Source organism: Sorex araneus, chromosome 5, assembly GCF_027595985.1.
Source record: "Sorex araneus isolate mSorAra2 chromosome 5, mSorAra2.pri, whole genome shotgun sequence".
NCBI lineage: Eukaryota > Metazoa > Chordata > Mammalia > Eulipotyphla > Soricidae > Sorex > Sorex araneus.
In genome coordinates, this window is record NC_073306.1 from 84,216,908 (window position 1) to 84,242,051 (window position 25,144).

The 25,144-nt window shown below is 62.8% G+C and overlaps 1 protein-coding gene across 4 annotated transcripts in view; it reads right to left on the bottom strand.

Annotated features, from left to right (window-relative positions):
- Positions 1 to 702: 702 nt before the first annotated feature.
- LMNA (lamin A/C) overlaps positions 703 to 25,144 on the bottom strand; it is a 43,796-nt gene continuing 19,354 nt past the window's right edge. For all 4 annotated transcript variants that reach the window (XM_055139799.1, XM_004619306.2, XM_055139798.1 and 1 more), the window contains 12 exons: positions 18,093 to 18,678; positions 6,844 to 7,000; positions 5,797 to 5,922; positions 5,306 to 5,476; positions 5,088 to 5,213; positions 3,626 to 3,846; positions 3,314 to 3,542; positions 2,930 to 3,037; positions 2,649 to 2,768; positions 2,334 to 2,423; positions 1,404 to 1,670; positions 703 to 1,240 (listed from right to left, as the gene is read on the bottom strand). In XM_055139799.1, coding sequence (XP_054995774.1) covers positions 1,214 to 1,240; positions 1,404 to 1,670; positions 2,334 to 2,423; positions 2,649 to 2,768; positions 2,930 to 3,037; positions 3,314 to 3,542; positions 3,626 to 3,846; positions 5,088 to 5,213; positions 5,306 to 5,476; positions 5,797 to 5,922; positions 6,844 to 7,000; positions 18,093 to 18,448 — 1,998 coding nt within the window. In that variant the 5' untranslated portion in view covers positions 18,449 to 18,678 and the 3' untranslated portion in view covers positions 703 to 1,213. The remainder of the gene's footprint in view (positions 1,241 to 1,403; positions 1,671 to 2,333; positions 2,424 to 2,648; positions 2,769 to 2,929; positions 3,038 to 3,313; positions 3,543 to 3,625; positions 3,847 to 5,087; positions 5,214 to 5,305; positions 5,477 to 5,796; positions 5,923 to 6,843; positions 7,001 to 18,092; positions 18,679 to 25,144) is intronic.

The window sequence follows — 25,144 nt, forward strand, 5'->3', positions numbered from 1 at the left end:
TCACTGACTTTGCTCGGGGCTTACTCCTGGCTCTGTGTTCAGGGATCGCCCTGGGGGTGCCCTGGGGACCACATGGGGTGCTGGAGACAGAATCCGGGTCAGCCGCATGCAAGGCAAGCGCCCTGCCCATCGAATTATGGCTCCAGCCCCTCTATGGCTCATTTCCCCCCCAGCCTCGCCCCATCCCTCTGATTCCTAGCTGTCTCCCACACAGACACTTCCTGCTCCATCGGGCTCGTGTCTTGAGCCTCGCTGAGCCCAGAGCCTGGCAGGGAGGAACTGGTCACTGCCACACTAGACCAGGCCTCCTTACATGCTGCCCTCTCTGTTTCTCTGTCCGTGTCGCCCAAGAGTCTGAGGCTCTTCCTGCCAGCCAGAGCCGGGGACCATGTGCCTGTTGTGTGCACGTTTGTGACCCCCAGGACGCAGATGCCCCCTCCCCCACAAAGACCACAGCAGGCAGGTGTAGAAACAACTAGTGTATTGATTCAGGGAGGAGAGAGGGGTGCAGATGGGAAAGGGGGTGGCCAGGGGTGCGTTAGTGTTAGCTAAAACCACTGCAACATAGCCTCTCCCCACTTCAGCTGCCACCTCCAGGCAGGCGGCATAGCTGCTCCCACTCCTCCTGTTCCCTCCTCCCACCGTCGGCTGATCCCCACCCCTCCAAGAACCCCAGCCCCGTTCACCTCCCCCCTCCCCTGCTCTACCTCCCACCTTATTCCCATCTTCTGTCTAAATGAAATACAAAATAAGCAAGCGCAGGTGGGAAAATCAGTCCCCCTGGGGCTGCGGCAGGGTGGGGGGCAGGCAGAGGGGCCTCCGTGAGGCCCCACTCAGGCACCATGTAGGGGGGCCCCGGGGGGTGGGGTGGCAGGCAGGGCCTTGCCCTGTAAAAGCACCTTTCCCTCGGCTTCCCGAGAAGCCCTCTTTGGTTTTAAGGCAGACGTGAGGTTTTCTGAAAGCAGGGATAGGAAAGGGGTTGATGGCGTGTTTTTTTTTTTTTTTTTTGGTCTGCTCATGTTTTTCCTTCAGTATAAAACCACTGTAGAAAATAACTTCTCTTAGAAAACAAAAATAGAAGAAAAAAACCAAAGGGGTATTCTGCTTTGGCTTCGAGTTCCCTTGGCCCAGAAGTACAGGGCGGGGAGGTGGGTGGCACAGGCTTCGGGGGACACGGGGCATCCCCGCCTGCAGCCGGCCTGGCGGTCCCCGATTACATGATGCTGCAGTTCTGGGGGCTCTAGGGGAGAGAGAGAAGTGGAGAGGTGTGAGTGGCTGCGGGCCCCCTGGCCCCCTCCTGGCCCTCAGCCCAGCCCCTGCCCTCGGGTCTGGGGTGCAGACGGGAGGTGCAGGGGCAGGAGGAGGCTCGAGGACCCCTGCCCCCAACAGCCTCGGCGACTCACCTGGGTGCGGGGAGTGGAGTTGCCCAGAAGATAGGAGCGGGTGACCAGGCTCTCCCCGAAGCTGCCACCCCCGCTGCCCCCCACAGAGCGGTAGCTGCGGGTGACGGTGACGCTGGAGGCAGACGAGCCAGAGGAGACGGAGCCGCCCACCTGGGCCCCTGAGCTGCCCGCAGCCTTGTCGGCCGGCTGCCCGCACGTCCCGCACAGCACCGTGCGTGAGCGCAGGTTGTACTCAGCCGGGTCCCCCGAGCCGCTGCAGTGCGAGCCCTGAGGAGGGAGACAAGGCTCAGGGGGCCGACCGCGGGCTGTGCCAGGCTCTGCACCCCTGCCAGGGCGGGGAGGAGGGCAGTGTGAGGGGGTGGGGTGCAGGGGGGGACACATGCAGGGAGGGAACAAGGGTCAGGAGGACCTGGGGACAGGGCACGGGGACGGTCACTCAGGAGGTGACCAAAAGCCAGCATGAGCGAGTGAGTGAGTGAGCAAAGTGCAGGGGAGAGGCATGCAAAATCAACGGGGTGTAGGAAGAGCACTGGGGGACTGGGAAGGCAAGGACAGACATGCGCCATGCAGCAGGAGGGGGAAGGATGGGGGACGAGCCAGGAGAAGCAGGGGCGGGGGGCTCGGGCCCCACAGCTCTCCTCCCCCTCTCTTGCGACACAAATTCAGACCTGCATCCACAGCTCCCCAGGGAAGGCGCCCGCCCGGGCCTCAGCATGCCCCGTCCCCTTTTGTACCAGAGCGGGGCGCCTAGACCCCAGGGTGGGTGGATGCGGGGGGACCCCCTGATTCAAGGCACGGGGAGCAGAGAGAAGAAAGGCCAGGGCAGCCAGTGAAGTTCCAAAACAGTCTTTAATGGAAAGATCTGCGTTGCAGGAAGGCCTGGCAGGGGCCCCCGGGCGGAGCTGGGCCTCAGCGGCGGCGGCCACTCACGTGGTGGTGATGCAGCATGTCATCTCCGTCCTCGTCGTCGTCATCATCCACCACCGTCACCGAGCGTACCAGCTTGCGCATGGCCACCTCCTGTGGGGACACGGCCGGGGCTGAGGGCAGGGCCAGGAGCCGCCAGGCCCGAGGCTCGGCGGGGGGGGCCACCTGGTTTGTGCTGGGGACAGCGTGGTCAGGCCCGAGACACCCACAGCCGGGAGACAGACGCCCTGGCTGGCTCCCAGGGCGGGGGCAGGGGGTTCAGCAGCCATCACCTGTGCTTCCAGAGAAACACCCGCAGCGCCCCACCCCTGCGCTCACCTCACCGGTGGAGTTGATGAGGGCTGTGCGCAGGCTGTTCCCGCAGCCCCAGGTGTTCTGCGCCTTCCACACCAGGTCCGACGGGGGGCTGTGGGTGGCCCCTGCTCCTGCTGCCCAGATCTGGGGCAGGGAAGGAGAATTAGAGAGGGCCCCTCCCGCACCTCCTGGCCACCGGGGAGTCCCACAGCCCACAACCCCAGGGGGAGTCCCACAGCCCAGACCTCAGGGTCCCACATGCCCCAGACCCCCAGACTCCGAGTCCCACATGTCCGGCCACTCACCGTCACCACCTGACCCGCCTTCAGCGTGAACTTCGGGGGGAAGCGGTAGGTCATCAAGGGGTCATCCCCGTTCTGGCGCTTGATCTGCCAGTTACCCATGGACTGGTCCTGCCAGGGAGGGAGCGAGGGGAAGCTGGAGAGGCGTCTTGGGCTCCCGGTATTGGAGGGGACCCCAGGACCCAAGGCCCCTCCAGGAGAACAGCGGCAGGTCTGCAGGCGCCCACTGGACGCAGGGGTTCCGGCTGGCACTCTCATACTCCTAGCGGGACCGCAGACACCCGGCAGGGACTTCAATAACCTGCCCCAGATCCGTCCCTGGGGCCGGAGGTCCGGCGCGGGCCCAGCCCCTGCCCTGTCCCTGGCCTGAAGCGGCCGGGCCCCTACCTCATTGGACTTGTTGCGCAGCCGCACGAACTTGCCCTCCTCGTCCACCTCCTCCACGGCCACGCGCCCGCTGGTCCGCGCGTGCTGGGAGAAGCTGCTGCGGCTCTCCGAGGAGTCCAGCTTGCGCTTCTTGGTCACGCTGCTCCCGCCCTGCGTCTGCGACACGGACGAGTGCGAAGAGGCGCGGCCGCGGCTGCGCTGCGAGGTGGGGCTGGGGGACAGGCGCAGCCTGGGCAGGGGACAGGGCGGAGGTCAGCGCCGGGGGCGGGGCCGGGGCGCACCTCCCCCTTCCACAGCGGCCGCCCCGCCCACCTCTCCTCCTCGCCCTCCAGGAGCTTGCGGTAGGCGTGGATCTCCATGTCCAGGGCCAGCTTGATGTCCAGCAGCTCCTGGTACTCATCCAGCTGCTGCTGCATCCGCGCCCGCATCTCGGCCATCTCCCGCTCCTTCTCGGCCAGCAGGCGGCGGCTGGTGTCCCGCTCGCGGGCCAGCGAGTCCTCCAGGTCCCGCAGCTTGGCCTCCTTGGCTGCCAGCTGGGTGAGGGGGCGCGCTGAGGTCAGCTCCCAGGGTCACCCAGCCGCCCTCCCTGGGCCTCCAGCAACGCCCAGTAAGTCCTTTCTGGAGTTCGCGCCCACCTCCCTGGGGAACTGAAGTGGTCCTCACAGCCCTGGGCCGCTCTGCCCCCCAGGGGTGTAGACCGTGGCAGTGAAGGGCGTGTCTAACCTTCTCTTTTCTTTCCTAATTTTTGGGTCACACCCGACAGTGCTCAGGAGTTACTCCTGGCTCTGCACTCAGGAATCACTCCTGGTGGTGCTCAGGGAACTATATGTGGTGTCCAGGATCGAACCTGGGCCAGCCCGATGTAAGCCCAATGTAAGACCCACAGAACTATCCAGCCCTCATTTTCCTTTCATTTTCTGTTGTGGTGGTTTCTGGATTTTGGGTGTTTCTTTAGTTTTGTTTTGTTCTGGGTCACACCTGGTGATGCTCAGGGGTGACACCTGGTTCTACGTTCAGGAATCGCTCCTGACTGTACTCAGGGAACCATACAGGATGCCGGGGATCTAACCTGGCTCAGCTGCATGCCAGGTTGCCGTACTACTGCTCTCTGGCACTCAGTTTTGTTTTGTTTTTTCTTTTTGGGTCACATCCGGTGATGCTCAGGGGTGACTCCTGGCTCTGCACTCAGGAATTACTCCTGGTGGTGCTTTGGGGACCATATGGGATGCTGGGAATCGAACGAAGGTTGGCCGTGTGCAAGGCAAATGCCCTACCCGCTGTGCTATCGCTCCAGCCCCAGTTTTTATTTTTTGAGGCCAATCTGGGGATACAGATGCTGCTCCAGCCCAATGGTACTTGGGGACCGCAGGGTGCCAGGGCTCGGACCCCGAGCTCCCGCACGCCAAGCAAGCATGGCAGCCCTTTGGGTTCTCTCTCTCTGGCCCTGAAGCTCCATTTTCCATTTTCTTTTTTTTTTGTTTTGTTTTGTTTTGTTTTGTTTGGGGGGACCACACCCAGTGGTGCACAGGGCTTACCCTGGCTCTGAGCTCAGGGATCACTCCTGGGGGGGCTCAGAGGACCCTATGGGGTGCCAGGGATGGAACTGGATTCAGCCACACGTGTGCAAGGCTAGCACTATCGCTCTGGACCCCCTGCTCCCTTTTCAGAGAGGAGCAGCAGAGGAGGACAAAGGAAGGTCTCATCCCAGAGCAGACCCCTGACTCCACAGTCCAGAGTCCCCAGAGCAGCCCTGGGCCCGCCCGGCGTGGCGCACCTGCTTCTGCAGCTGGCTGAGCTGGGCGGAGAGGCTGTCGATGCGGATGCGCGACTGCTGCAGCTCCTCGTGGGCCGCCCCCACCAGGTTGCTGTTCCTCTCTGCTGACTGCCGGGCGTTGTCCAGCTGTGGGGAAGAGACCGGTGAGGGCTGCTGGCCTCGAGCAGGGCGCAGGCGCGGGCCCCGGGATGCGTCCCCCCGCCCGGGTGAGGGCGCACCTTGGCCGAGTAGGTTTTCTCCAGCTCCGTCTTGTACTGCTCCACCTGGTCCTCGTGCTGGGCCCGCAGCTCCTGCAGCGCGTCGGCCAGCCGGCTCTCGAACTCACGCTGCTTGCCGTTGTCGATCTCCACCAGCCGGGTCTCGTGGCGGCGCTTGGTCTCACGCAGCTCCTGGAAGGGGGCACACGGGCACCCAGATCACCAGGGGCCCCGGGGGCCAATGCCCGTCCTCACCCCAACCATAAGTGGGGTCACTGTGGGCGTCACCTGGGCTGGCGGCATGCTGGGCCCCTGTACATGCATACACATGCGCACACACACGCACATGCCTGTGCCTGTCCCCACCTTGCTATACATGTTTTTTCTCAGCTGCAGGCACACACACGTGCACACACATACGAGTGCATGCATGCACACACACATACGCACACGCACACACACCTGCTTACACACACGCACATGCACATGCCCTGCCCGGCGCCTGTCCCCACCTCGCTGTAGATGTTCTTCTGGAAGTCCAGCTCCTCCTTCAGGGTCTGCAGACGGTTCTCCGCGTCAACGCGTCGCAGCATCTCATCCTGAAGCTGCTTCTTGGCCTCGCCCAGGGCGGCCTCGAGCTGAGAGAAAAGGTGCAGAGGTCAGGGCAGGGCCGAACGGGGAGCTCAACGGATGCCGGGGTATGTTCCTCCCCTGCGTGTTGGGCAGGACGTGGCAGGAGTGGGGAGGGGCTTCCAGGAAGCAGAGCCCTGAAGGGCAGGCCAGGGGGGTCTGGGCCAGAGAAGGCCCCTGTGTTCCTGGGGGTGGAGGTGGGTGTGCCCAGTGAGGCAGGAAGGGGCACACGGGGAGCAGGGGCGGGAGGGGCCCAGGAGGACAGCCTCGGTCTGGGTGACGACCTGCGGGCAACTCCCTTTGCTCCTGGTGCCGGGCTGCCAGACTGGGAGAGAGACTCGGACATTAGCCTGGCAACCGACTCTCATTCCCGTCCTGCTCCGAGAACAGGAGGCATGTGAAGTGGGGAGCAAACAGGCTTCTTTGCTTTCTACTATGTGTTTTGGTTTGCTATTTTTTTTGGTTTGAGGACCACATCGGTGATTCTCAGGGCTGACTCCTGGCTCTATGCTCAGGGATCACTCCTGGCAGAGCTCGGGGACCCTATGCAGTGCTGGTGATCGAGCTGGGGCGAGATGTGTGCCAGGCAGGTGCCCTACACACCGTACTGGCTCTCTGGCCCCCAGGCCAGCTTCTTAGCTTGGCACTGGACAGGACACAGGGCACATGTGGAAGGCAAAGATAGACATTGGCCCACCAGGCATTAAGAGCCGTGATCCTGGTTTTAAGGGGCTGGGCTGGTTGCCTGAGAATTGCCAGGAAATGCCCCAGGCCACTCAGCACTGCTTGGGAGCCCCCACCCAAATGGAGAGTAGCATAGCACCCCTCTTGGGAAGACCGTGTGAGGGGCTCCAAGCAGCAGAACAGGCTTGCGGGTGCCTGGGTCAGGCAGGCGGGGGGCACTGCAGGGTACCCGGGGAGGGCCTCACCTTGGCCACCTGCCCGCGCAGGTCATGCAGTTCACTCTCCACCGTGCGCTTCTCACTGAGTGCTGTGCTCAGGGCCGCCTCCTTGGAATTGAGCAGAGCTTCCAGGTCCTTGAGCCGGGCCTGGGCAGCCAACAGGTCTCCTTCCTTCTTGGTATTGCTACAGAAGCAAGGGAAGAGAGGGTGTAAGAGGAGCGATCTGGGCCCCCCCAGGGAGAGTTGCTCTGTGGCACAGTGGCCGCTATCCCTCACGCTGCCAGCAGAGAGCAGCCTGGCTCCCGAGCGCAAGGGAAGGGCAGCGGCTGGCTCCGCTGTCCCGCAGGCCGCCAGCAGAGGGCAGACTTGCCTTTAGGTTGGCAGGTTGGCCTTGGCCTGCCTGGGGGCTGTACTCCCACTTCCTGCGAGATCCCCCAGACCCCCTTCCGGCTCCTCCGCCCTTCCCATGACTCAGGGCAGAGGAACGTGCCTGGGGCCAAGGGTCCACTGGCGCGATCCTGTGAGATGAATGCTTTGCCTTCGCTCCCTCCCATTCCGGCCCAGGGACAGGGCCACCTTTGTCTCCCAGCTTCCCACACAGAACTTAACCTTCTCTCCACCCACCTCCATTCATCGGCCGGCAGCCGGGCTCCCTAGCACTTCTCTCTCCAGCTCCAAGGGGCCCAGGCCCTTTTATACCTCTGGATGGGGGGCGCCTCGGGGTCCCAGATGAGGACAACCAGGCCTGTCCACCGGCCAGTCTGGCTCCCCTGATCTGGGCTTCTCAGCGGGGCGTGCCCTCCCCCCACACTGGGCCTCCGCGGAGCGCCCACATCTGCCTCCAGATGTGGCCTCCAGCCTGGAACACCCGCCCCAAGCAGGCAAAGGTTCATCTAGAACCAGCCAGGCAGGACTGCCGCGGGCCGCCTCCTCCCCTCTCTGGGCGCCAGATGCTCTTTTCTGGACAGAGAACTGAAGAAGGGAAAAAGGATCCCACAGCCTTAAAAGGCACTGAGTGGGGGCTGCAGCGGGGTATGGAGGGCCGGGCGCTAGCTCGCCTGGCACGTGGCAAACCCGGATCCGGTCGCTGGCACTCCAGAGGGCCCCCCTTGAACCCGCCAGGAGAGATCCCTGTGTGCAGAGCCCGGAGGAAGCCCTGAGCATCACTAGCTGTGACCCAAAACAAAACAAACAAATAAAAATCCAAAACCCGCTGAGTTCCTGGACCTTTTCTTCCCCAGGAAAGGCACAGGATGGGCAGCAGGGGGGCCTGGACTATGAGCCCCATGCAGGCCCAGATGGAGGGCGCTGGGTACGGGAGGAAAGTGGCCGCTGACACCTGTCCTGCCTCCAGCCCAGGGCTCCCACAGAGGCTGCAGCCAAGCCAGAGGGAGGGGCTTGCCGAGGCTGCGTCCTCTGGTGCTAGGGGTCACCTGGCCTCTAACCCACTGCTGCACTGCTGGGGTGGACAGTGGAACACGGGGAGGGGGTGCACAGGGGGCAGGACCAAGACCTGCAGGGCTGGCCCCAGCATGCAACACGTGGGCTTGGCTCTGGCTGCCCTTCAGAATAAGCTGGTGTGTGTGTGTGCGCGCGCTGAGGGTGTGAGTGCATGTAACACACGCATCAGTATGTGTGTGAGTGTATGCATAGTGTGTAGTGTGTATGAGTGTGTTTGTGTGCATGGCTGTGTATGTTGTTTGGTCTCTGGGCCACACCCTGCAGTGATTAGAGATCTCTCAGTGGTGCTGCGGGACCCTACCGTGGGGGACGCCTGCTCTTTCAGCATCTCCCTGGCCCCGACCAAGTGTCCCCTGTGGCCACACTGTCTGCTGCGAGGAGAGGCCCGTCCAACTGGAGAATGCCCCCCCACTCCGGCTCAGTCAGAGAAGCTAAAAATAAAGCGCAAGCCCAGCTCGGGTTTTGGCTGCCATCCGGCCCAGCCCTGGCGGGAGCACAGCCCCAACTTTCCATGACTTCAGAACTTTTCCGAAGCTGAGGCAGCAGCAGAGGGAGGAGGGACGAGGCGGTAGAGTGAGGCGGGCGGCGGACACACATCCCGGCTCCTGGGTGGGCGTCAGGCCTGGCTGGGTCCTGTGGACCTCAGGTGCTTAGAAGTGAGACACAGGGGACCCGTGAGGCTGGGTGTGCCGAGGCCCAGCTCCACAACACCCTGAGCACTGAGGAATAACTCTCAGCACCAGCAGCTGTTGTTCCAAAACCAATTTTTAAAAATAACTTAAACATTAAAAAAGGAGGGGCTGGAGCGACAGCACAGTGGATAGGGCGTTTGCCTTGCACGTGGCCGACCTGGGTTCGATTCCCAGCATCCCATATGGTCCCCTGAGCACCGCCAGGAGTAATTCCTGAGTGCAGAGCCAGGAGTAACCCCTGTGCATCATTGGGTGTGACCCAAAAAGAAAAAAAAGTTAAAAAAGGAATTTAGACAGCTAAGAGTTTAAGGATGGGGGTTCCACTCAAGTTCTTTTTTTTTTTCCAGGGGTGAAAAAAACACCAAGGCTCAGGGCTCACTCCTGGCGGTGCTCAGGGAGGATCTTATGGTACCGGGGATGGTCCAGCACCCCGCCAGCTGTACTGTCTGTACTGTTTCTCTGGACCTCAAGTCCACCATTTACAGAGAAGGAAACTGAGGCCCCACAGGGCAGTTAGGTGGCCAGCACCACGCGCTGCCAGCAGGGTCAGGACTTCCCTGGAGCTGCTGTCCACAGAGCTCAGGAGGAAGCAGCTTCCCAGACCGGCCCGAGCCAGCGGCCGCAGCAGAGCAGCAGGAAGGAGCGTCTCTGGGACCCCTGCCAGCACCTGCTGCCCGGGCCTGCCTCGGACCCCCACTCGGGGCCTGGCGGAGCTGCCTGCCGTACGTGAGCAGGGTGGGAGGGTCCTGACAGCCCTAAATGCAGGGCTCACTTCCCGCAGCCACCCAGAGACAGGTGTGCAACTGGGGGACTGGGGAAACTGAGGTCGGGTCTCCCAGGAAAGCGGGGTCTGTCGCTGCCTCTCCCTCCAGAAGCCCTCAGGGCCAGATGGCGCAGGGCAGCCCCAGCCCGGGAGGAGGGAGCCAGGAAGGGCCTGCGGTTTCCCCGAGGTGGGGAGAACCCCCCGCCCGGGCCATGACTCAGCCTGCGGCCAGCACAGCACTGCACGCACCCCAACCGGGCGCCCCCTCCCCCCTCACTCCTCCCCAGTCTGGCCGCCCCCCAGCCCCAAGTGCCATTTCCTCCCGGGCCAGGGGCCCCTCCTGAGCGGGAGCCAAGGGAGCCGATGGGGCTGGGCAGGGGCTGGGGCAGGGCGGGACCATGGAAGCCCACAGGTGACTCATCCTCAGACAATGCCAGGAGTGGCGGGAAATCCTCGAGTGCCCACGGGGGAGACCCTGCTGCCAGGGGCGCGGCTCCCCCCCGGCCCAGGTAAGGGGAGAAGTCCTGGGCCCCTCCAGTGTCGTCTCTGGGAGGGGGAAGGGTGGGGAGGACTAGCCCGGGGGAGGGGGGGTGGGCATGCGTGTACATGGATGTGTATATATGCTGCATGTACACGTGTGCGTGTTCATGTGTGCATGTGTGGGCATGTGTGTGCCATGTGCGTGCACACTCTGGGGACTGAGGCGACTGTCGGGGAAGCCCAGTGGGTAGCTGCAGGGTCTCTGGGCCAGAAGGCACCCAGCACAGCAGAGGGCTGGTGGGCACTGGGCCAGGTGCTGACCCGCCCGCTGAGTCACCGCCCTGGGTGCTGCTTGGAAGCCCAATATGGAAGCGGGGCTACGGCCGGCCGGTCTGGGCTGGCTGGGGCAGCTTGGGGGGCCGGGGGGTAGGCCCTGTCCCCCACTGGGCTGGGGAAGAGGCCCACAAACTTATTGGGGGGGGAGAGACAGACGGGCCCGGAGAGGTAACCCAATGGGCCGGCCCGGGGTCCAGTACAGTCCCCTGAGCCCACCGAGTGACCCCGAGCAGAGCCAGGACTCAGCCCTGAGCATCACCAGGTGTGGCCACGCCCAACAAGAAAAGAAAGAGGAGGGCAGCCCCCTTGGGTGCTGGGGGAGCAGCCCAGCCCTGCGTGGCTCCTGCGGACCCTCCCAGATCCTGGGAAGCCCCCCGCCCCTCACTCACCAGCCCTGCGTGTTCCCCATGGCTGAGTGGAGGCCAGGAGGCAGCCCAGGGCTCGGGAGAGGGGTCTGTGCGCAGGGGCTGTCCTGCCTCACGGGGACAGGCGCCCCCTGTGGCTGGGGGGTCACCTGTGCGGGGGCCAGGGCTGGGGCGGCAGGCACTGCCCCGCCCCGCAGAACCCTGCAGCCGCCCCCTCCCGCTCTCCTGCTCTCCCTTCCCTTCTTTCTCTCTCGATTTTTCCCTTTTCTTTCATTTTTTGTTTTGTTTTGGTTTGGGTTTTGTTCTTGTTTGTTTGTGCTGGGGGCAGCGGTGCTCAGGGCTGACTCTGAGCTCAGGGATCATCACTCCCAGGGGACCCTACATGGTGCCAGAAATTGCACCCAGGTTTGCTGCGTGCAAGGCAAGCACCTTCCCGTGTACTGCCTCTGTCCCGCTTTGTTCTGTGTTTGGGGCCCCGCCCGGCGGTGCTGAGACTGGGAGCTGCTGGCGGTGACCATGAGCAGTGCCGGGATTGAGCAGACAAGGGCAGCCCCACCGTAGAGCCTCACTCCAGGCACCTCGGCCCCGTTTCTGGCTCACACCCGCCATGCTCAAAGCTTGACTTCTGGCTCTACACGCGGAATCACTCCTGGCTGGGCTCGGGCTGGGGACTGAGCTGGGGTTGGCCGTGTCCACTCAGGGGTCACTCCTGGCTCAGCACAAAGGAATCACCCTTGGCGGTGCTAGGAGGACCATATGGGGTGCCCGGGATCAAACCCAGGTCGAGTGCCTGCAAGGCAAACGCTCTACTCACTGTACTATCACTCTGGCCCCATCAACTTAATGTAAATTTTATTTTTGGGTGTAGCTGGAAAAACTATCAGCATAGGGGCTGGAGAGATAGCACAGCGGGTAGGGCGTTTGCCTTGCACGCGGCCGACCCGGGTTCAAATCCCAGCATCCCATATGGTCCCCTGAGCACGGCCAGGGGTAATTCCTGAGTGCAGAGCCAGGAGTAACCCCTGTGCATCGCAAGGTGTGACCCAAAAAGCAAAAAAAAAACAAAACAAAACAACAACTATCAGCATAGCCAAGTGTGGTCCCCAATCCAAATATTAAGTTAATGAGGGATCTGGAGCCATAGCACAACAGGTAGGACATTTTCCTTTCACACGGCCAACCCGGGTTCAATTCCCAGCATCCCATATGGTCCCTCGAGCACCGCCAGGAGTAACCCCTGAGCATCACCAGGTGTGACCCAAGATGCAAAAAAAAAAAAGTTAAGAAATAAATTTATCTAATTTTGGTTTGGGGGCCATGCCCAGTGGTGCTCAGGAGCTACTCCTAACTCAGTGCTCCCAAAATTATGTGGTGCTAGAACTCAAATCCAGGAGGGGGCTGCTCCTAGGCTGGAGGCATCCATGGGGACCACCTGCTGTGGCACATGTATATTTTCACAAGTGGGTAAACTGAGGCTGGGGGAGTCCTGCTTGAGTACTCATTCCCTATCCAAACCGTCATCTGGGGTACCCAGAGCAGAGTGGGACAGAGCAGCATGGTACGGGGGGGGGCACGGAGAGCAGCTCAGAGGCCTGGGGACCCCTCAGTTTCTAGGGGACACCCACAGATCCCAAGCGGTGTGAGAGTGCCCCCCCCACATGCCTTCCGGCCACTCCCCTTCAGGTGGGGACGTCCCGCCCTGCCCCACCCTACTCTGGCCTTCCGGGCCGCTCCCTGGCAGGGAGGACGTGAGTGGGGCAGGTGTCCCCAGGACTGAGAGTCCCCAGCCTCCCCCGCCCCACCCTGCCAGGGTCCTGGTCCTTGGGACTGGACCCCACCCGGCCTCGCCCACTGCAGGCCCAGCTTCCCAGCCGCCAGGCGCCTCTCTTGGGTGCCATTCTGCCACACAGGGCCAGGCCAGGCCGCCGCGCGGGGCTCTCAGCTGTCCAGGCCTCAGACAAAGCTGCCGTGGGCAGAGGGCGGGCTGGGCTGGGGGGAGCGAGGCCTGTTGACATGTTCAGACGCGACTCAGAGCAGAAGCTCCAGGGCCTGGCGGGGCTCCAGGCCTGAGTCACAGCTGCTGGGTGGATCAACGTGGCATTGTAGGCAGCAGCGGGAGAAGCCGGCGGCCGGCGGCCAGCGGCCTGGACAACACGCTGCTGGCTCCCCTGCCAAATGCTGCTTCCCTTTCTCCTGGCCTCTCCCTAGAGTCACCCCATGTGGTCACAAGAACGTGGTGGTGGGCTGCAGACAACCTGCAGGGGCGGGGGTGGGCAGGCTGGGATCCCCACCAGGAGTCCACTCAGCAGTCCCTCCTGAGGGCCGGTTAACCATCTGTGCCCCGGATTAACCCAGACAGCTCCGGAGTGGGGCCACACCCCAGACCAGGAGCGGAAGTGGGGGAGGACCCAGGACGGCTGTTCCCGCTGCATTCCAGCCGAGTCTGGGGGTGCCACTCCACCACCCGCCAGCAGGGGGAGCAGCCCAGGGCCCTGGGACGGGGTGTAGCCCTGGCTACCGCCTGCCGCCTGCCACCGTGCCAGGCTGGGCCCTGGGTGTGGAGGGCTCCCTGGCCCCCGGAAAGGACTCTTCGTCCATGTGTCCTTCATCTGATTGGGACCTCACCCCCCCCACACACATTCGGGAAGTTAGTCCAGGGCAGTTTTCCAGAAAGGCCTTTTCTTCGCAGCCGGCATGGGTGCTGGGCAGTGACTCAGCCCGTGCCGGGAGCCAGGCCAGGCCAGGCACGGCCTTCCCCAGGCGGGGTCCAGGCTCCCCCTGCCACAAAGGCACGGGGCGCACCCACCCCACCTTCTTGCCAGCTATGTTCCCTTCCTCTGGGGACAGTTAAGGACCCAGACTCCCCAAGTCTAGCCTCAGGTTGGGGGGCCCAACGGGGGTAGCAGCTGGCAGCCAAGGTCACCCTGCACCTCCCTGACCCCAGCATAGGCCTCCTCGGGGGTGGGGTGACCCTCAGCCTCACCACTGGCTGTGGACACGCCCTCTTCTCCTCTCCACTGGCCTGAGGGAGACCATGCCCAAATCAAGGGTTTTAGCAAAAACAAACAGCAACAAAGTAGAAGCTCAGAGTCAGAATAACTGGCTTCGAGAGCCTGCGTGCGCACAGGTGGGCATGGCGGGGATCGAACCCAGTCTCAGGCACGCAAGCCACCTCTTCCCTAGCCCACTAATAAACTCTCTCTGAGAAACAGAAGGCTGTGCTTTTTTCATTTCTTTCTGGCCACACCCAGCAGTGCTTGGGGACTATTCCTGTCTCGGTGCTCAATTATCACTCTTGGCCACGCTTAGGGACCTTTCGTGAAGCTCAGGACTCAAACCAGGGTTGGCCACCTGCCAGGCAGGCACCTTACCTGCCGTCCTATCTCTTGGGCCTGAGGAGGGTGCACCTTTACCCCCACAGCTCGGGGGAAATGTTTCGACTGAGAATATCATTGGTTCCGAGTTACACTGGTGGGAATGGCACTCGGCTGATGATATCTGGGATCTGACTGGACTCTCCCTGGGCTCAGTCACTGTGCTCCTTGGGGACCTGCGGAGTCTGGGGGTCCTGCTCTGACTCTCTCTCCCAGCTGGGGAATCCAGAGAAGAGCGGTCACCTGCTCAAGGTCACAGAGCAACTGAATGACAGGATCAAACCCAAGGACACTGAGGGAAGTGTGGGGGCCCCCTCAGCTTGGGGGGTCACAATGCTCTTGGCCCACCAGGCCTGTGGGTCGGCAGCAGGAGGAGGCAGGAAGGGGTATGAAGCGCCCTGCGGCTGGGCCTGGGAACCGGACCTGGTCTCGGCTGCAGCAGCTGCTACAGACGATAAGGGCCTGGGGAGGGGCAGGGAGGGCAGAGGCAGGCACAGCGGTGGGCGAGGCATCTCCGACCAGTTGTCCCCCCAGCTGTCCCTGGCTGTAGTCTTGACCCCCGCTACCAAATCCCTGGGAGAGAGGGCGATGGGCACAGCCCGCCGGAGCAGGGCAGCCGGTCTGGGAGGAATTTCCGTCCTGCCCCGAAACTCAGAGTGTGGAATCGGGTGGCAGGAGGGAGGCAGGTTTGGGGGTTTATTCTGGGTTGGGGCCATCCCAGTGATGCTCAGGGCTGACTCCTGGCTCAGTGCTCAGGGATCTCTCCTGGCGGGGCCTGGTGAGGCCATATGTGGAACAACCCCTGGTCAGCTATGTTCAAGGCGAGCCCTACCCGCTGTACTATGGCTCCGGCACTTTCACTTTTGTCCTCCGGTTTTGAGGTGAGGCCCTTCCCACTACTCTAGGGTCTCCAACAAAGGGTTCTACCTCCTTGATCCCATAATAAGTCCCGAAGGGTCTCAAGACTGAGTCACGGGCCACCAGCATTGTCCCTGCTGGGCTCCCGGACTCTGGAGGTTTGGGCTGTTAACCGGGGGTGAAGTGGCCCTGGGCCCAGCAGGGTTTCCAGTGCAGCGTGAGCCTTGGCCACCCCACCCCTACACGAAAGAAGGTTTGAGGGTCCCTGTACCCAAAGGGAGTCAGAGGCCGAGGCGCCACACCTGGCCTGGCACGGCCTGGCTGTGTGACAGGAGCAAGCCGGTGCGTCCCCGCACCCCGGGCGGTGCAGCCCTCATCCCCGCACCTGCCCCCAGCAGGCCCAGCAAGGCCAGCAATCCAGGAAGTAATAGAAGCCCGGCCTGTCCGCGGGGAAGGGGCGCTTCTGCTTTGTGGGCCCGCGATCATGGCACGCTTGACTCAGCCTTCCTCTCTCAGTTCTGCACAGAAAGGCAGACTCTGGCACCCGCCTCGGCTCCGGACCCCCGGCACAGCTGCCACGTGAGGGGCATGTGGCCGGTTCCCACCCCACTGCAGGGCCCAGGAGGGGGAGAGAAGAAGGACAGTACATCTCCGTGTGCCCAGCACACCTGTGTCTCCAATCTGTCTTCTCTTTCCCTAGGAAATCCTGGGGTAGCATCTGAGTCCTCCCTCAGCTGTCCTGCTGAGTCCTCCCTCGCTGTCCTGCCGGGTCCTCCCTAGCTGCCCTGCCAAGTCCTCCCTAGCTGCCCTGCCGAGTCCTCCCTCTACTGTCTTCCCAAATCCTCCCTTTGCTGTCCTGCCCAAGTCTTTCCCCAGCTGCCCTGCCCATGTCCTCCTTCAGTGTCCAGCCTGGGGCAGGGCCACCTGGAGCTGCCCTGACAGGTCCCCAGGTGGCCCTTCCCTGGGGCTTCCTCCCGCACTTGCTTCTGTGCGGAAACCCCCAGGCTCCGGGAGAGAGGGCTTCCCCAGACTCCGTGGGGCGCGGGGCGAGGGGGTTCTGCCCGCAGCCCCAAGCACCTGGGTGTGTCAAGGTCCCCAGGTGGGCAGGACCAGCAGGGGATCATAGGGACTCGGATGGCGCCACATCCCGACCCACAGCCTGCCCTGGACTCTGCTCTCATTAAACATTAAACCAGCAGCACCTTCCCTCCAGCTCTCTGGAGGAGCTGAGGTGGACCTGCCCTCCCCCTGCTCCACACTCTCCCCTCTGCTCACCCCTGCACGGCAGGCGAAAAGGGGAGCCCCAGCACCACGCTTCTCCCGCCTCGGACCGAGAAGGGCCCTGCAGTCGCCCAGGGTTCCAGGTGTCCGCCCCCAGGCCTTACCCCCCACTTTCCGGAAGCCAGAGTGAGTGGGGGAGAAGAGGCAGGCGGCTAAATATAACACACACCATCCCCGCCCTTGGCCAGCCGGACAGCTGCCCCATGAGACACAGGGGACCAGGGTCCGGCACAGCCCGGAGGAGTCTGACTGCGGGATGTCCCCCCTGCCCCTCACTGGGAAGACACCCGCTGACAAGGCCCGGACAGGGCTCTCGAGGGGCGGCTGGGGGAGGCCTTGGCCGTGGGGTGCATCCACTTGTCTGGAGTGTGATTCTCGGGCTCTCCCGTGCTGGAGGCATGTGGAAACCAGGCAGGCGTGAGCCTTCCCACGTGCTCCTCCTGGCCGGGACCCACCACACCCACGCTGGCAGGGGCCGGAGCCACGGAGGCTCGAAAGAGCATGGGGTCCACAGGGTACTGGGAAAGATGCGGGTGGGAGATGGGCCCAAGGAGGCCCCCAGGCCCCTGGCACCTTTCTCGAGCTTTGGTCTGGGAGAAAAGGGGGAAAACGGGAGAAAGAAGCCGAGTCCTTGGAGGGGAGGAAGAGGGGAACCCACAGAGGATCCCAATCCCAATAGCTCCTAGGGTGGAGCCAAGTAGGGTGGGGTAGGGTGGGGCAGACAAGGGTAAAATGGGAGTGGCCTGACGCTTCCAACGGCTGGATTTCAAAATTGTCACTGTATCCCAGCAATTTAATAAGGCAAAGATCAACAAGGCCACTGGCAGAGAGGAAGGGCCTCAGCACCGGGATGGGAAAATGAAAGTGGCTGGTCCCAAGGGAGGCCAAAGCCCCCTCCCCCTCAACCCACTGAGACATCAGGCAGAGGGCCAAGAGGAGGCTGCCCTCCAACACGCAGGACAGGCTTCTGAGGGGGTGTCCCTGGCCCGCCCTCCGTGCATTCCTGGGCAAGCAGGCCCAGGCTCGGTGGCTGCAGAGAGACCCTTCTCTTGGACCTGTCCGGGGGGCCTGTCCCAAGCTGGGGATGGTCCCAGACTCACTGGAAGGCATGAGGGCATCCCAGTTCCTAAGAAGGTTTGGGCTGAGGAGCAACTTCTATGCCCCTTAGAAGGGGAAACAGCGACGGGGCACCTGTAACCTCACTCCAGCCACAAAGGACATCTACCTGCGTGGGAAGCGGCATCCAGGGCGCTGGGGGCCCGCGGGGCTAAGCTGGCACAGTGCCAAGCCTCCCAAGAAAGTTCCAGCAGGACCCTTCACCTACTCCAGAGTGTCTTGGGCACCCAGATTTTGGAAAGCCGGCAGCGCAGGTCTGGTTTTCACCAAGTCCTTTCCCCAGGCTCCGACCGGCTGGTATCCCGCGCCTACCCTGGCAGACAGCGGGGCCACCACGAGCCCCTTCTTGGCTCCAACGTCCCTACCCGCTCTCGGGGACCCCTCCCTTCTAGGCCCTGTCCGGACAGTTCCCCTTGGCACTGCCAGTCACCCGCTGGGAGGCAGTTCCGGGAGGTAGAGACTCACGGCAGTGTCCGGCAAAGTGTCAGGCCGGAGCGCCGCCCTCCCTCCGCGCGCGCGCCCCGCGTGCCCCGCACCTGCGCGCACTCACCGGGCTTTCAGCTCCTTAAACTCCTCGCGCACTTTGCTCAGCTCCAGCTGCAGGCGGGCGCGCTCCTTGGCCACCGAGTCGAGGGTCTTGCGGGCATCGCCGAGCTCCGCCTCGTAGGCGGCCTTGATGCCCGACACCTCGCGACTGACCACCTCCTCCGACTCGGTGATGCGGAGCCGCAGCCCCGCGTTCTCCGTCTCCAGCGAGCGCACCCGGTCGATGTAGACCGCCAGGCGGTCATTGAGCTCCTGCAGGTCCTCTTTCTCCTGCAGCCGGGTGATGCGGGTGGGCGACAGTGGGGTGGAGCTGGTCTGCGCCCCGCTGCGGGTGGCGCGCCGCTGGGACGGGGTCTCCATGGCCGGCAGGGTGGCAGCGCTGCCCGCGGGGCAGGGGTCCCGGCAAGGACGCGGGGCTGGGGCCGAAGGACGGAGACTGCCGCGGGCCGCCTGGCGCTCTGCTCGCTCCTGGCCGGCGTAAGGAGCTGGGCCGGACGCTGTCGGAGCTCGGGCTCGGGTTGGCTGGACTGGACGCGGCGCTCCCGCGGACACTCTGAGTCACCCGCGCCGGGGCAAAGGCTCTAATAGGTCTGGGGAGGGGAGGCGGGGCCACTGCTCTTAAAGGGGCCGCCGCTCGCGTCGAGGGCGGGGGTGAGCACCACGGGGAGGCGGGGGGGGGGGGGTGCCGCGGGACCCCACCCTTTCTCTCCAGCGCGCCCCAGTACGCGCACCCTAGTCCGCCTAGGGCTTCCCTGGAACGCGCCGCTCAGCGCTGGCAGATGCACGCTCGCCCACAGCCTCTGTCCCCCCCTCCCCGGGAAGAAAGCAAAGCCAAGGGGGGGGTGAGAGTTGGTGGGCAAAGGGCAATGGTGGTGGGCGGGGTGTGTGGGGGGAAATAGGGATGTGGGTGCAGAGCAAGGGAGGGTGCCAGGCAGGCAGGAAGACACAGAAAGGTGGGGGGAGGGCTGAGGCTGATGCCCAAGGGGTGAGTCATTCTTCTTCCATCGGGCTCCCCCTTCCTGGCCATAGTAATAGTGAGTCACTCTTTACCCCTCAACATGTGGGCAGCCCATTCAAAGCCACATCTCATTATGCCAGGCTGGGGTGGGGTGGGGTAGAGAAGAAATGCTGGGTCCCCTGGGGCCGGGGCAGTCCTGAGATCCTGTGTACCCTCACTTGGGGCTTGGGCCCCTTTTCCTATCTCCTGCCTACATTTCTCACCCTTCAGAAACAGGTGCTGGATCCCAGGCCCAAGCAGCAGGCCCCCAGGGAAGGTCAGGAATAGGCCCGGGCACTGCCCGGCCCCTCAGGAGCAGGGATGGGAGAGAGGCAGGGCTTCCTCCCCCTTCCATGCCTCCGAACCGGCCCTGCCAGCACCAGGGCTGTACTTGTTTTAGTGGCTAATTTAAAACAGATACCAGAGCGCTACGTGCATCCCTCACGTTGCCAGGACACCAGGCCCAAATTCTTGTGGTTCCCGAGCAGCCCTGAAAGGGGGAGGAGGGCCGGGGGCGACACTGCCACTGCGGGGCTCTGTCCTGGCCTCAGACAGGGTGGCCGTGGGGCCGGGAGTGGGGCAGGAACAACAGAAGCCCCCGAGCCTCGCTCTGGCCCCAACAGGAGCACCCAGGCTGCCCATCTTGGGATGGAGACTCTGTCCTCAGGCCCATCCTCAGGCCCTGCCTCCTCTGAGCTGTCCCTCAGTCCCTCACCCAGCTCGGACATGCCAGAACCTCATGTCCGAACCTCACCACCTCACCTCGCCCGTCTGTCCGTCCGTCTGATCATCAATCCCGCCCCCCCCCCTGCCTGGAGGGAGCTGGGGAATGGAATCAGGCTGCTGACTCCTTCATCCCGGGGGCGGGGGGGGGGTTCTGTGTTAGTCAAGGGGAGCCGTGCTGAACAGAGGGGGTCAGTGGGGCGAGGTCTGAGTGTCCCGGGAGGGGCGGGTGGTGCTGAGTCCGGCTGGGCCCCACGGTGAGCACCTCCCTCCTTTAGGTGGGTCCCCCAGCAAGACCAAGGAGATGCAAAATGCGCTTTAATCCTCCCTCTCCTGTCCCCCAAGCCAGGAGCAGAGCAGAGGTGTGGAGCCAGGGAAACGTGAGGAAACATGAGGAACAGCTCGAGCTGTTCCCAAAGCCTCAGTCCCCCTCTGGCACTGAGGTCCCCCCCCCACCGCAGCCGGCCCCACCCAGTCCCCACAGTGCACCCCCTCTGCCTGGCTTCCTTTCCTGGCTGGGGAAGCCAAACCACACTTAACCCTTTCTGTCCAGGACCTCCCCTGGATAGGCGAGGAGAAAGGGGGGCTCACTCCACGTTTCCTGCCAGGTGCTTTCCAAAGAGCCACACCCCATCGCCACCAAAAGGCCTTACTCCTAAATCAGGACTTCAAAGTGGGCCTCCGGGGCTGGAGAGATAGAACCAGAGTTAAGAGCCTCAACACGGGGCTGGGCTGGACGGGCCCCAGCAACACATAGGGGGTGGCTGAGCAAGGACTAGGGGTGATCCCTGTGCACAGACGCAGGAGGAAAATATGTCCCTAAAGAGACAAGACCAAAAGTGGCCCTTGACTCTGAGTGCTCAGTTCCCAACTCCAGCATCGCCCCTGCCACGACAGAGCAGCCCCAAGAAGCAGCAGGCGCAGAAGGCAGGTCCAGGCGGGGAAGCTGGAGGTGGGTGGGGGCCAATGGCAGTCGTCCAGACCGGGAAGACCAGGTTCCATTTGTCTTTCTCACTAGCTGAGTGACAATTGCTGCCGAGCCCTCCGGCCTCCTCTTCCCCGTCGGTAACACGGGCTGAGCCACCGCTAAAGAGCTGGGTATCAAGGGGCTGGAGTGATAGCACAGTGGGTAGGGCGTTTGCCTTGCACGCGGCCGACCCGGGTTCGATTCCCAGCATCCCATATGGTCCCCTGAGCACCACAAGGGTAATTCCTGAGCATCGCCGGGTGTGACAAAAAAAAAAAAAAAAGAGCTGGGTGAGGAGCTGCCCACTGGCCAGGAGACTTGGCCGGGCACCGAGCAGAATGACGGATTCCAGATCCCGCAGGCCGGTACACTAGCATGCTGGTTCGTGACAGAAATCCAGTCGCTGGGTCAGGAGCTCAGAGAAGGAAGTGAATAGGACACCCAGCTCCATCCCTGGTCTGGCACGGTCCCCCAAGCACCACTGGGAGCGACCCCCGAGCACAGAGCCAGGAGTCCCTAAGTGGTTGCACTGCTGGGTGCAACTCCTCCCGCCACCATCACACACAAAAAATCAAAAACACAAACAACAACAACAAAAAACCCACACAAATTCCCTACCCTCATGGAGCCAACATTCCAGTGGAAAAATAAAGTCCATAAGTAAGAGATAAAATTTGTTTGTTAGAAGGTTGAAAGCTCTGAAAGAAAAGAAAAACGGATCAGAGCGATAGTATAGTGGCTATCGTGCTTGCACACGGCCAACCTGGGTTCAGCCCCCAGCCCTCCGTACAGTCCCCCAAGCCTGTAACTCCTGAGCACAGAGCGAGGAGCACGCTCTGAGCATCACCAGATGTGCCCACCCCCAAAAAATGCTCAGCTGCATCGGAAAATCACTTACATGCTTATTTTCTAGAGTTGTCTATTTCGCCACCTCTTTGTTCTTTTGGTTTGGGGTCACACCCTGTGTGCCGAGGGTCTGGCTCTGTGCTCAGGGGCTGCTCCCAGCAAGGGTCACACATTACGGGGGATCAAACCCGGGTCTCCTGCTTGCAAAGCCTGTGCCCAGCCCACGCCAGCACTGGCCTCAATGTTCCTTCCTGTTCTCCAGGTGAGGCTGGCTTGCCCCGAACCAGACTGCGAGGAACGGGCCTAGCTCAGCACTCGGCCGTGCCGCCTGGTTTACACACAGGCTTCACTATCTTGGGCCACTCTGGCGAGACTCGTGGGAGGAATATGAGGGAGGTGCTGGAGGGCGGGTGCCAGAGGAAGTCTGGGAAGGGCTCTGACTGGGAGAGAGCTGAGGAGGGAGCAGCCCGGGCTGCCGAGGGCACCGGGCACAGCTGGGGAGGAGGCAAGAAAGAGGAGGAGGGGAGGGGCGGGGCCGGGAGGCTGCTGGGGTTAAGGCCCTGGCCTTGCACCCGGCCAATCCGGGTTCGATCCCCCGGCACTGCCAGGAGTGATCCCGGAGTACTCAGCCAGGGGTAAGCCCTGAGCACAGCTGGGTGTGGCTCCAAATCAAAACAAAATGTGTGGGGCAGTAATTGAGGGAAAGATTCCGGCTGTTTAGTAAGTCGAGTCAGGGAGAAGAGGAGGGCCTCAGAGATGGCTCCCAAGGGCTGGGCCGCAGGTTCCAGCCCTGGGACCAGTCGGTCCCCAGAATAACAAGCCTGGAGAAGCCCCTAAACATGCTCCCCACCTCTACTCACCCTCCGAGAAAAAGAAAATAAGGCTCGGGATAAAATCAGCAGCAGTACAGCACATGCTTTGCATATTGGGCTCGGGGTACAATGCTTGATACCACTGCCCCAAAGAGAAAAAAAAATATCAAAAAAATACTTTGCATAGATTCCGCTCCTTTACCCCCAGCACTCCCCAGCTGGAAGAAGCCCTCAGCGCACTGGGCGTGGCCCAAAGACCCAAAAACAAACAAGGGTGAGGAGGGAGGCCTGGAGAGCAGCCGGGAGGGCGCCGGAAGACCGGAAGCCAGAGGAGAGACTGTAGCCTGGCACCCAGGGGCGTCCCACAGGGCGCGTTCAGGCAGTTTGGGCACGTTTGGAGGCTCGAGGTTTCTCCGCGGCTGTGCTGAACCCACACAATTGTTCTCCGCGCGAGATGCTATGATTAGCCCTATTTCACAGATGAGGAAACTGAAGCCCAGGGAGAGTAAATTATTCATTTCAGGCTGGGTTTCTCCGCTTGGCACTCAGGAGCTGTCTGCATTGGGGAGGGGGCACTGTCTGGGGTTCTGCCACGTCCCTCCCCTAAGCCCACAAGACGCAGCTCATCCCTCCACCCCTTGGTGAAGAGCAACAACGACCTCAGACATGACCACATATGCCCTGGCGGCGAGCAGCCCTCGCGGGGACATGCTTATCTCAGGTCACCTGGTGAGCGGCAGAACTGGAATTTTCACACGGGTCAGCTGGACACCGAGAGCCAGTCCTGCTCTCCCGCAAGATCTCGGGGCAGGCACAGAGGGTCTGGATGGGTCTGCGGTCACTGAGGGGGCAGCCAGCACCCCCACAGGGGCGGGAGGGTAGGGCTGACTCTTGGGCAGCCGCTGGGTGAGGGGGTCTTAGGGAGTGGGGAGGCAGAGACATGTCTCCAGGGAGGGTCTCTGTCTTATTCACTCTCTGATCACAGGGTCCAGCACCAAACCCCAGATCTGCTGAGTCACACCCACACAGGGGGTTGTTAAACCTTCCTGCTCCTCCCGTGGCTTGCTGCAGTGGGCACCTGACTGGGCTGGCTTGACTTATCCCACTTAATCTCCACCTTGGCCTGTGAGGTGGATGTGTTTTGCTTTGTTTTGTTTGGGGGACGATTCGTATTCAGCAGTGCTCAGGGCTTACTCCTCGCAGGGAGCATTTCTGAGGGGGTTCCAAGGATACTGCAGGGTGCTGGGACTCAAACACGGATGGGGTGTGTGTAAGGCAAGGGCCATTCCTGCTGTCCTGTGTCTCCAGGCTGAGGTAGGTATTATTATCTGCATGTCACATGCCCACAGCCAGAGCCCTAAGTGCTGAGTGAAGGGTTATTCCCCGCCCACCAAGGCAGTCCAGGAGGAAGGGGGAGGCTCAGAGGCCACTCACCAAGGCCCTTAGAGAGAGATACCAATTTCCTGTAAAGCCCCAGAACCCCTCATGCCAGTGAAAAATCACACTAAGGCCCAACATGCTGAAAACAATCATAAAAGTAACAAGGTAGCGAGTGTGAGGGGTGACTTGGGGGCCCTGCCTTCTACTCTTGCGTTTTCCCGGGAGGGCCCCCAAGGACTCTGGGAAGCATGTCCTTCTCGAACAGGTGGCCAGAGGGGTAAAGACGAGCTCAGGGTCCCACTGCCAGGCCTGCGGGGAGCTCCCGGGGCTGAGCGCACACCTGATCTCACGCAGGTGCAGCGCCGCGCGTGCGCGCGGGCCGGGCTGCAGGAAGGGGCGGCTGGATCAGCGTCTGCGCCAAGCCCTGAGCTCACACGGGCCGGGCCTTCCTCGGGCTGCCCGCTTCATCAACACCCAAGATCCCCGCCTGCCCCAGCTCGCCCCTGGCAGCGTTGGCGGGGCAGGGGGCAGGAGAGTCCTGGAGGGCTGGGGGAGCAGTGCCCAGCACTGCATGCAACCCTCAGGGCTGGGCCCATGGCCCTGCCTCGGGTGTCCATGCCTGCGGCCACCTGGGAACACTGGGCCCTCCTCGTCCCCCCACTCCCGCTCTTGTTCCGCCCCCCGGGCGTGGCCGGCGCGGGTGGGGCCCGGCGGGCTGCCCGGAGGCGGGTCCCCGCGGCGGCGAGGCCGGTGCTGACGCAGGCGCCTGCGTGTGGGCGGCCGCTGCGAGTCTGTGTGTGTCTGTGTGTGTGGTTGCTGGGGCCTCCCTGGCCTGCTAAATGGGGTTTCCTCTCCCTGTTGCCACGGAAACAAACAGCAGCTGCCACAACTCCGCCGGCGGGGCTGGAGTAAAGGGTCCCCGAGCCCCACACCCCACGCGATTTCCGAGAAGCAGGACAACTCCGGACTGCGGCCCCCGCAGGACCCAGCAACATCGGGAGGGGCCAGCCGGCCCCCACCCCAGCCCACAGGGCCAGGCCAGCCCCCACCCCAGTAGAGGCCTGCTGGGGGTGGTGGAGCTCTGAGCGGCGGGCACCTGGGGCGCTTAGCCCTGAAATAGGACGGTGTCTAGCAAACCCAGACCGGTTCCCCCGACCCGAAGCGGGTGCTATCTTTGCGGGACACCTGTTTTAGGGGCACAGCGGTGCTGGGGTGGCGACGAGGTGGCCTCACCGGCCCGACGCGGGCTCTGCCTGCAGGACCCCCAGGTTTCGGTCGGCACAACGCGGCGCCCAGACAGTGCTTGGGAGTGACCCCAGAGCACGCCAGGT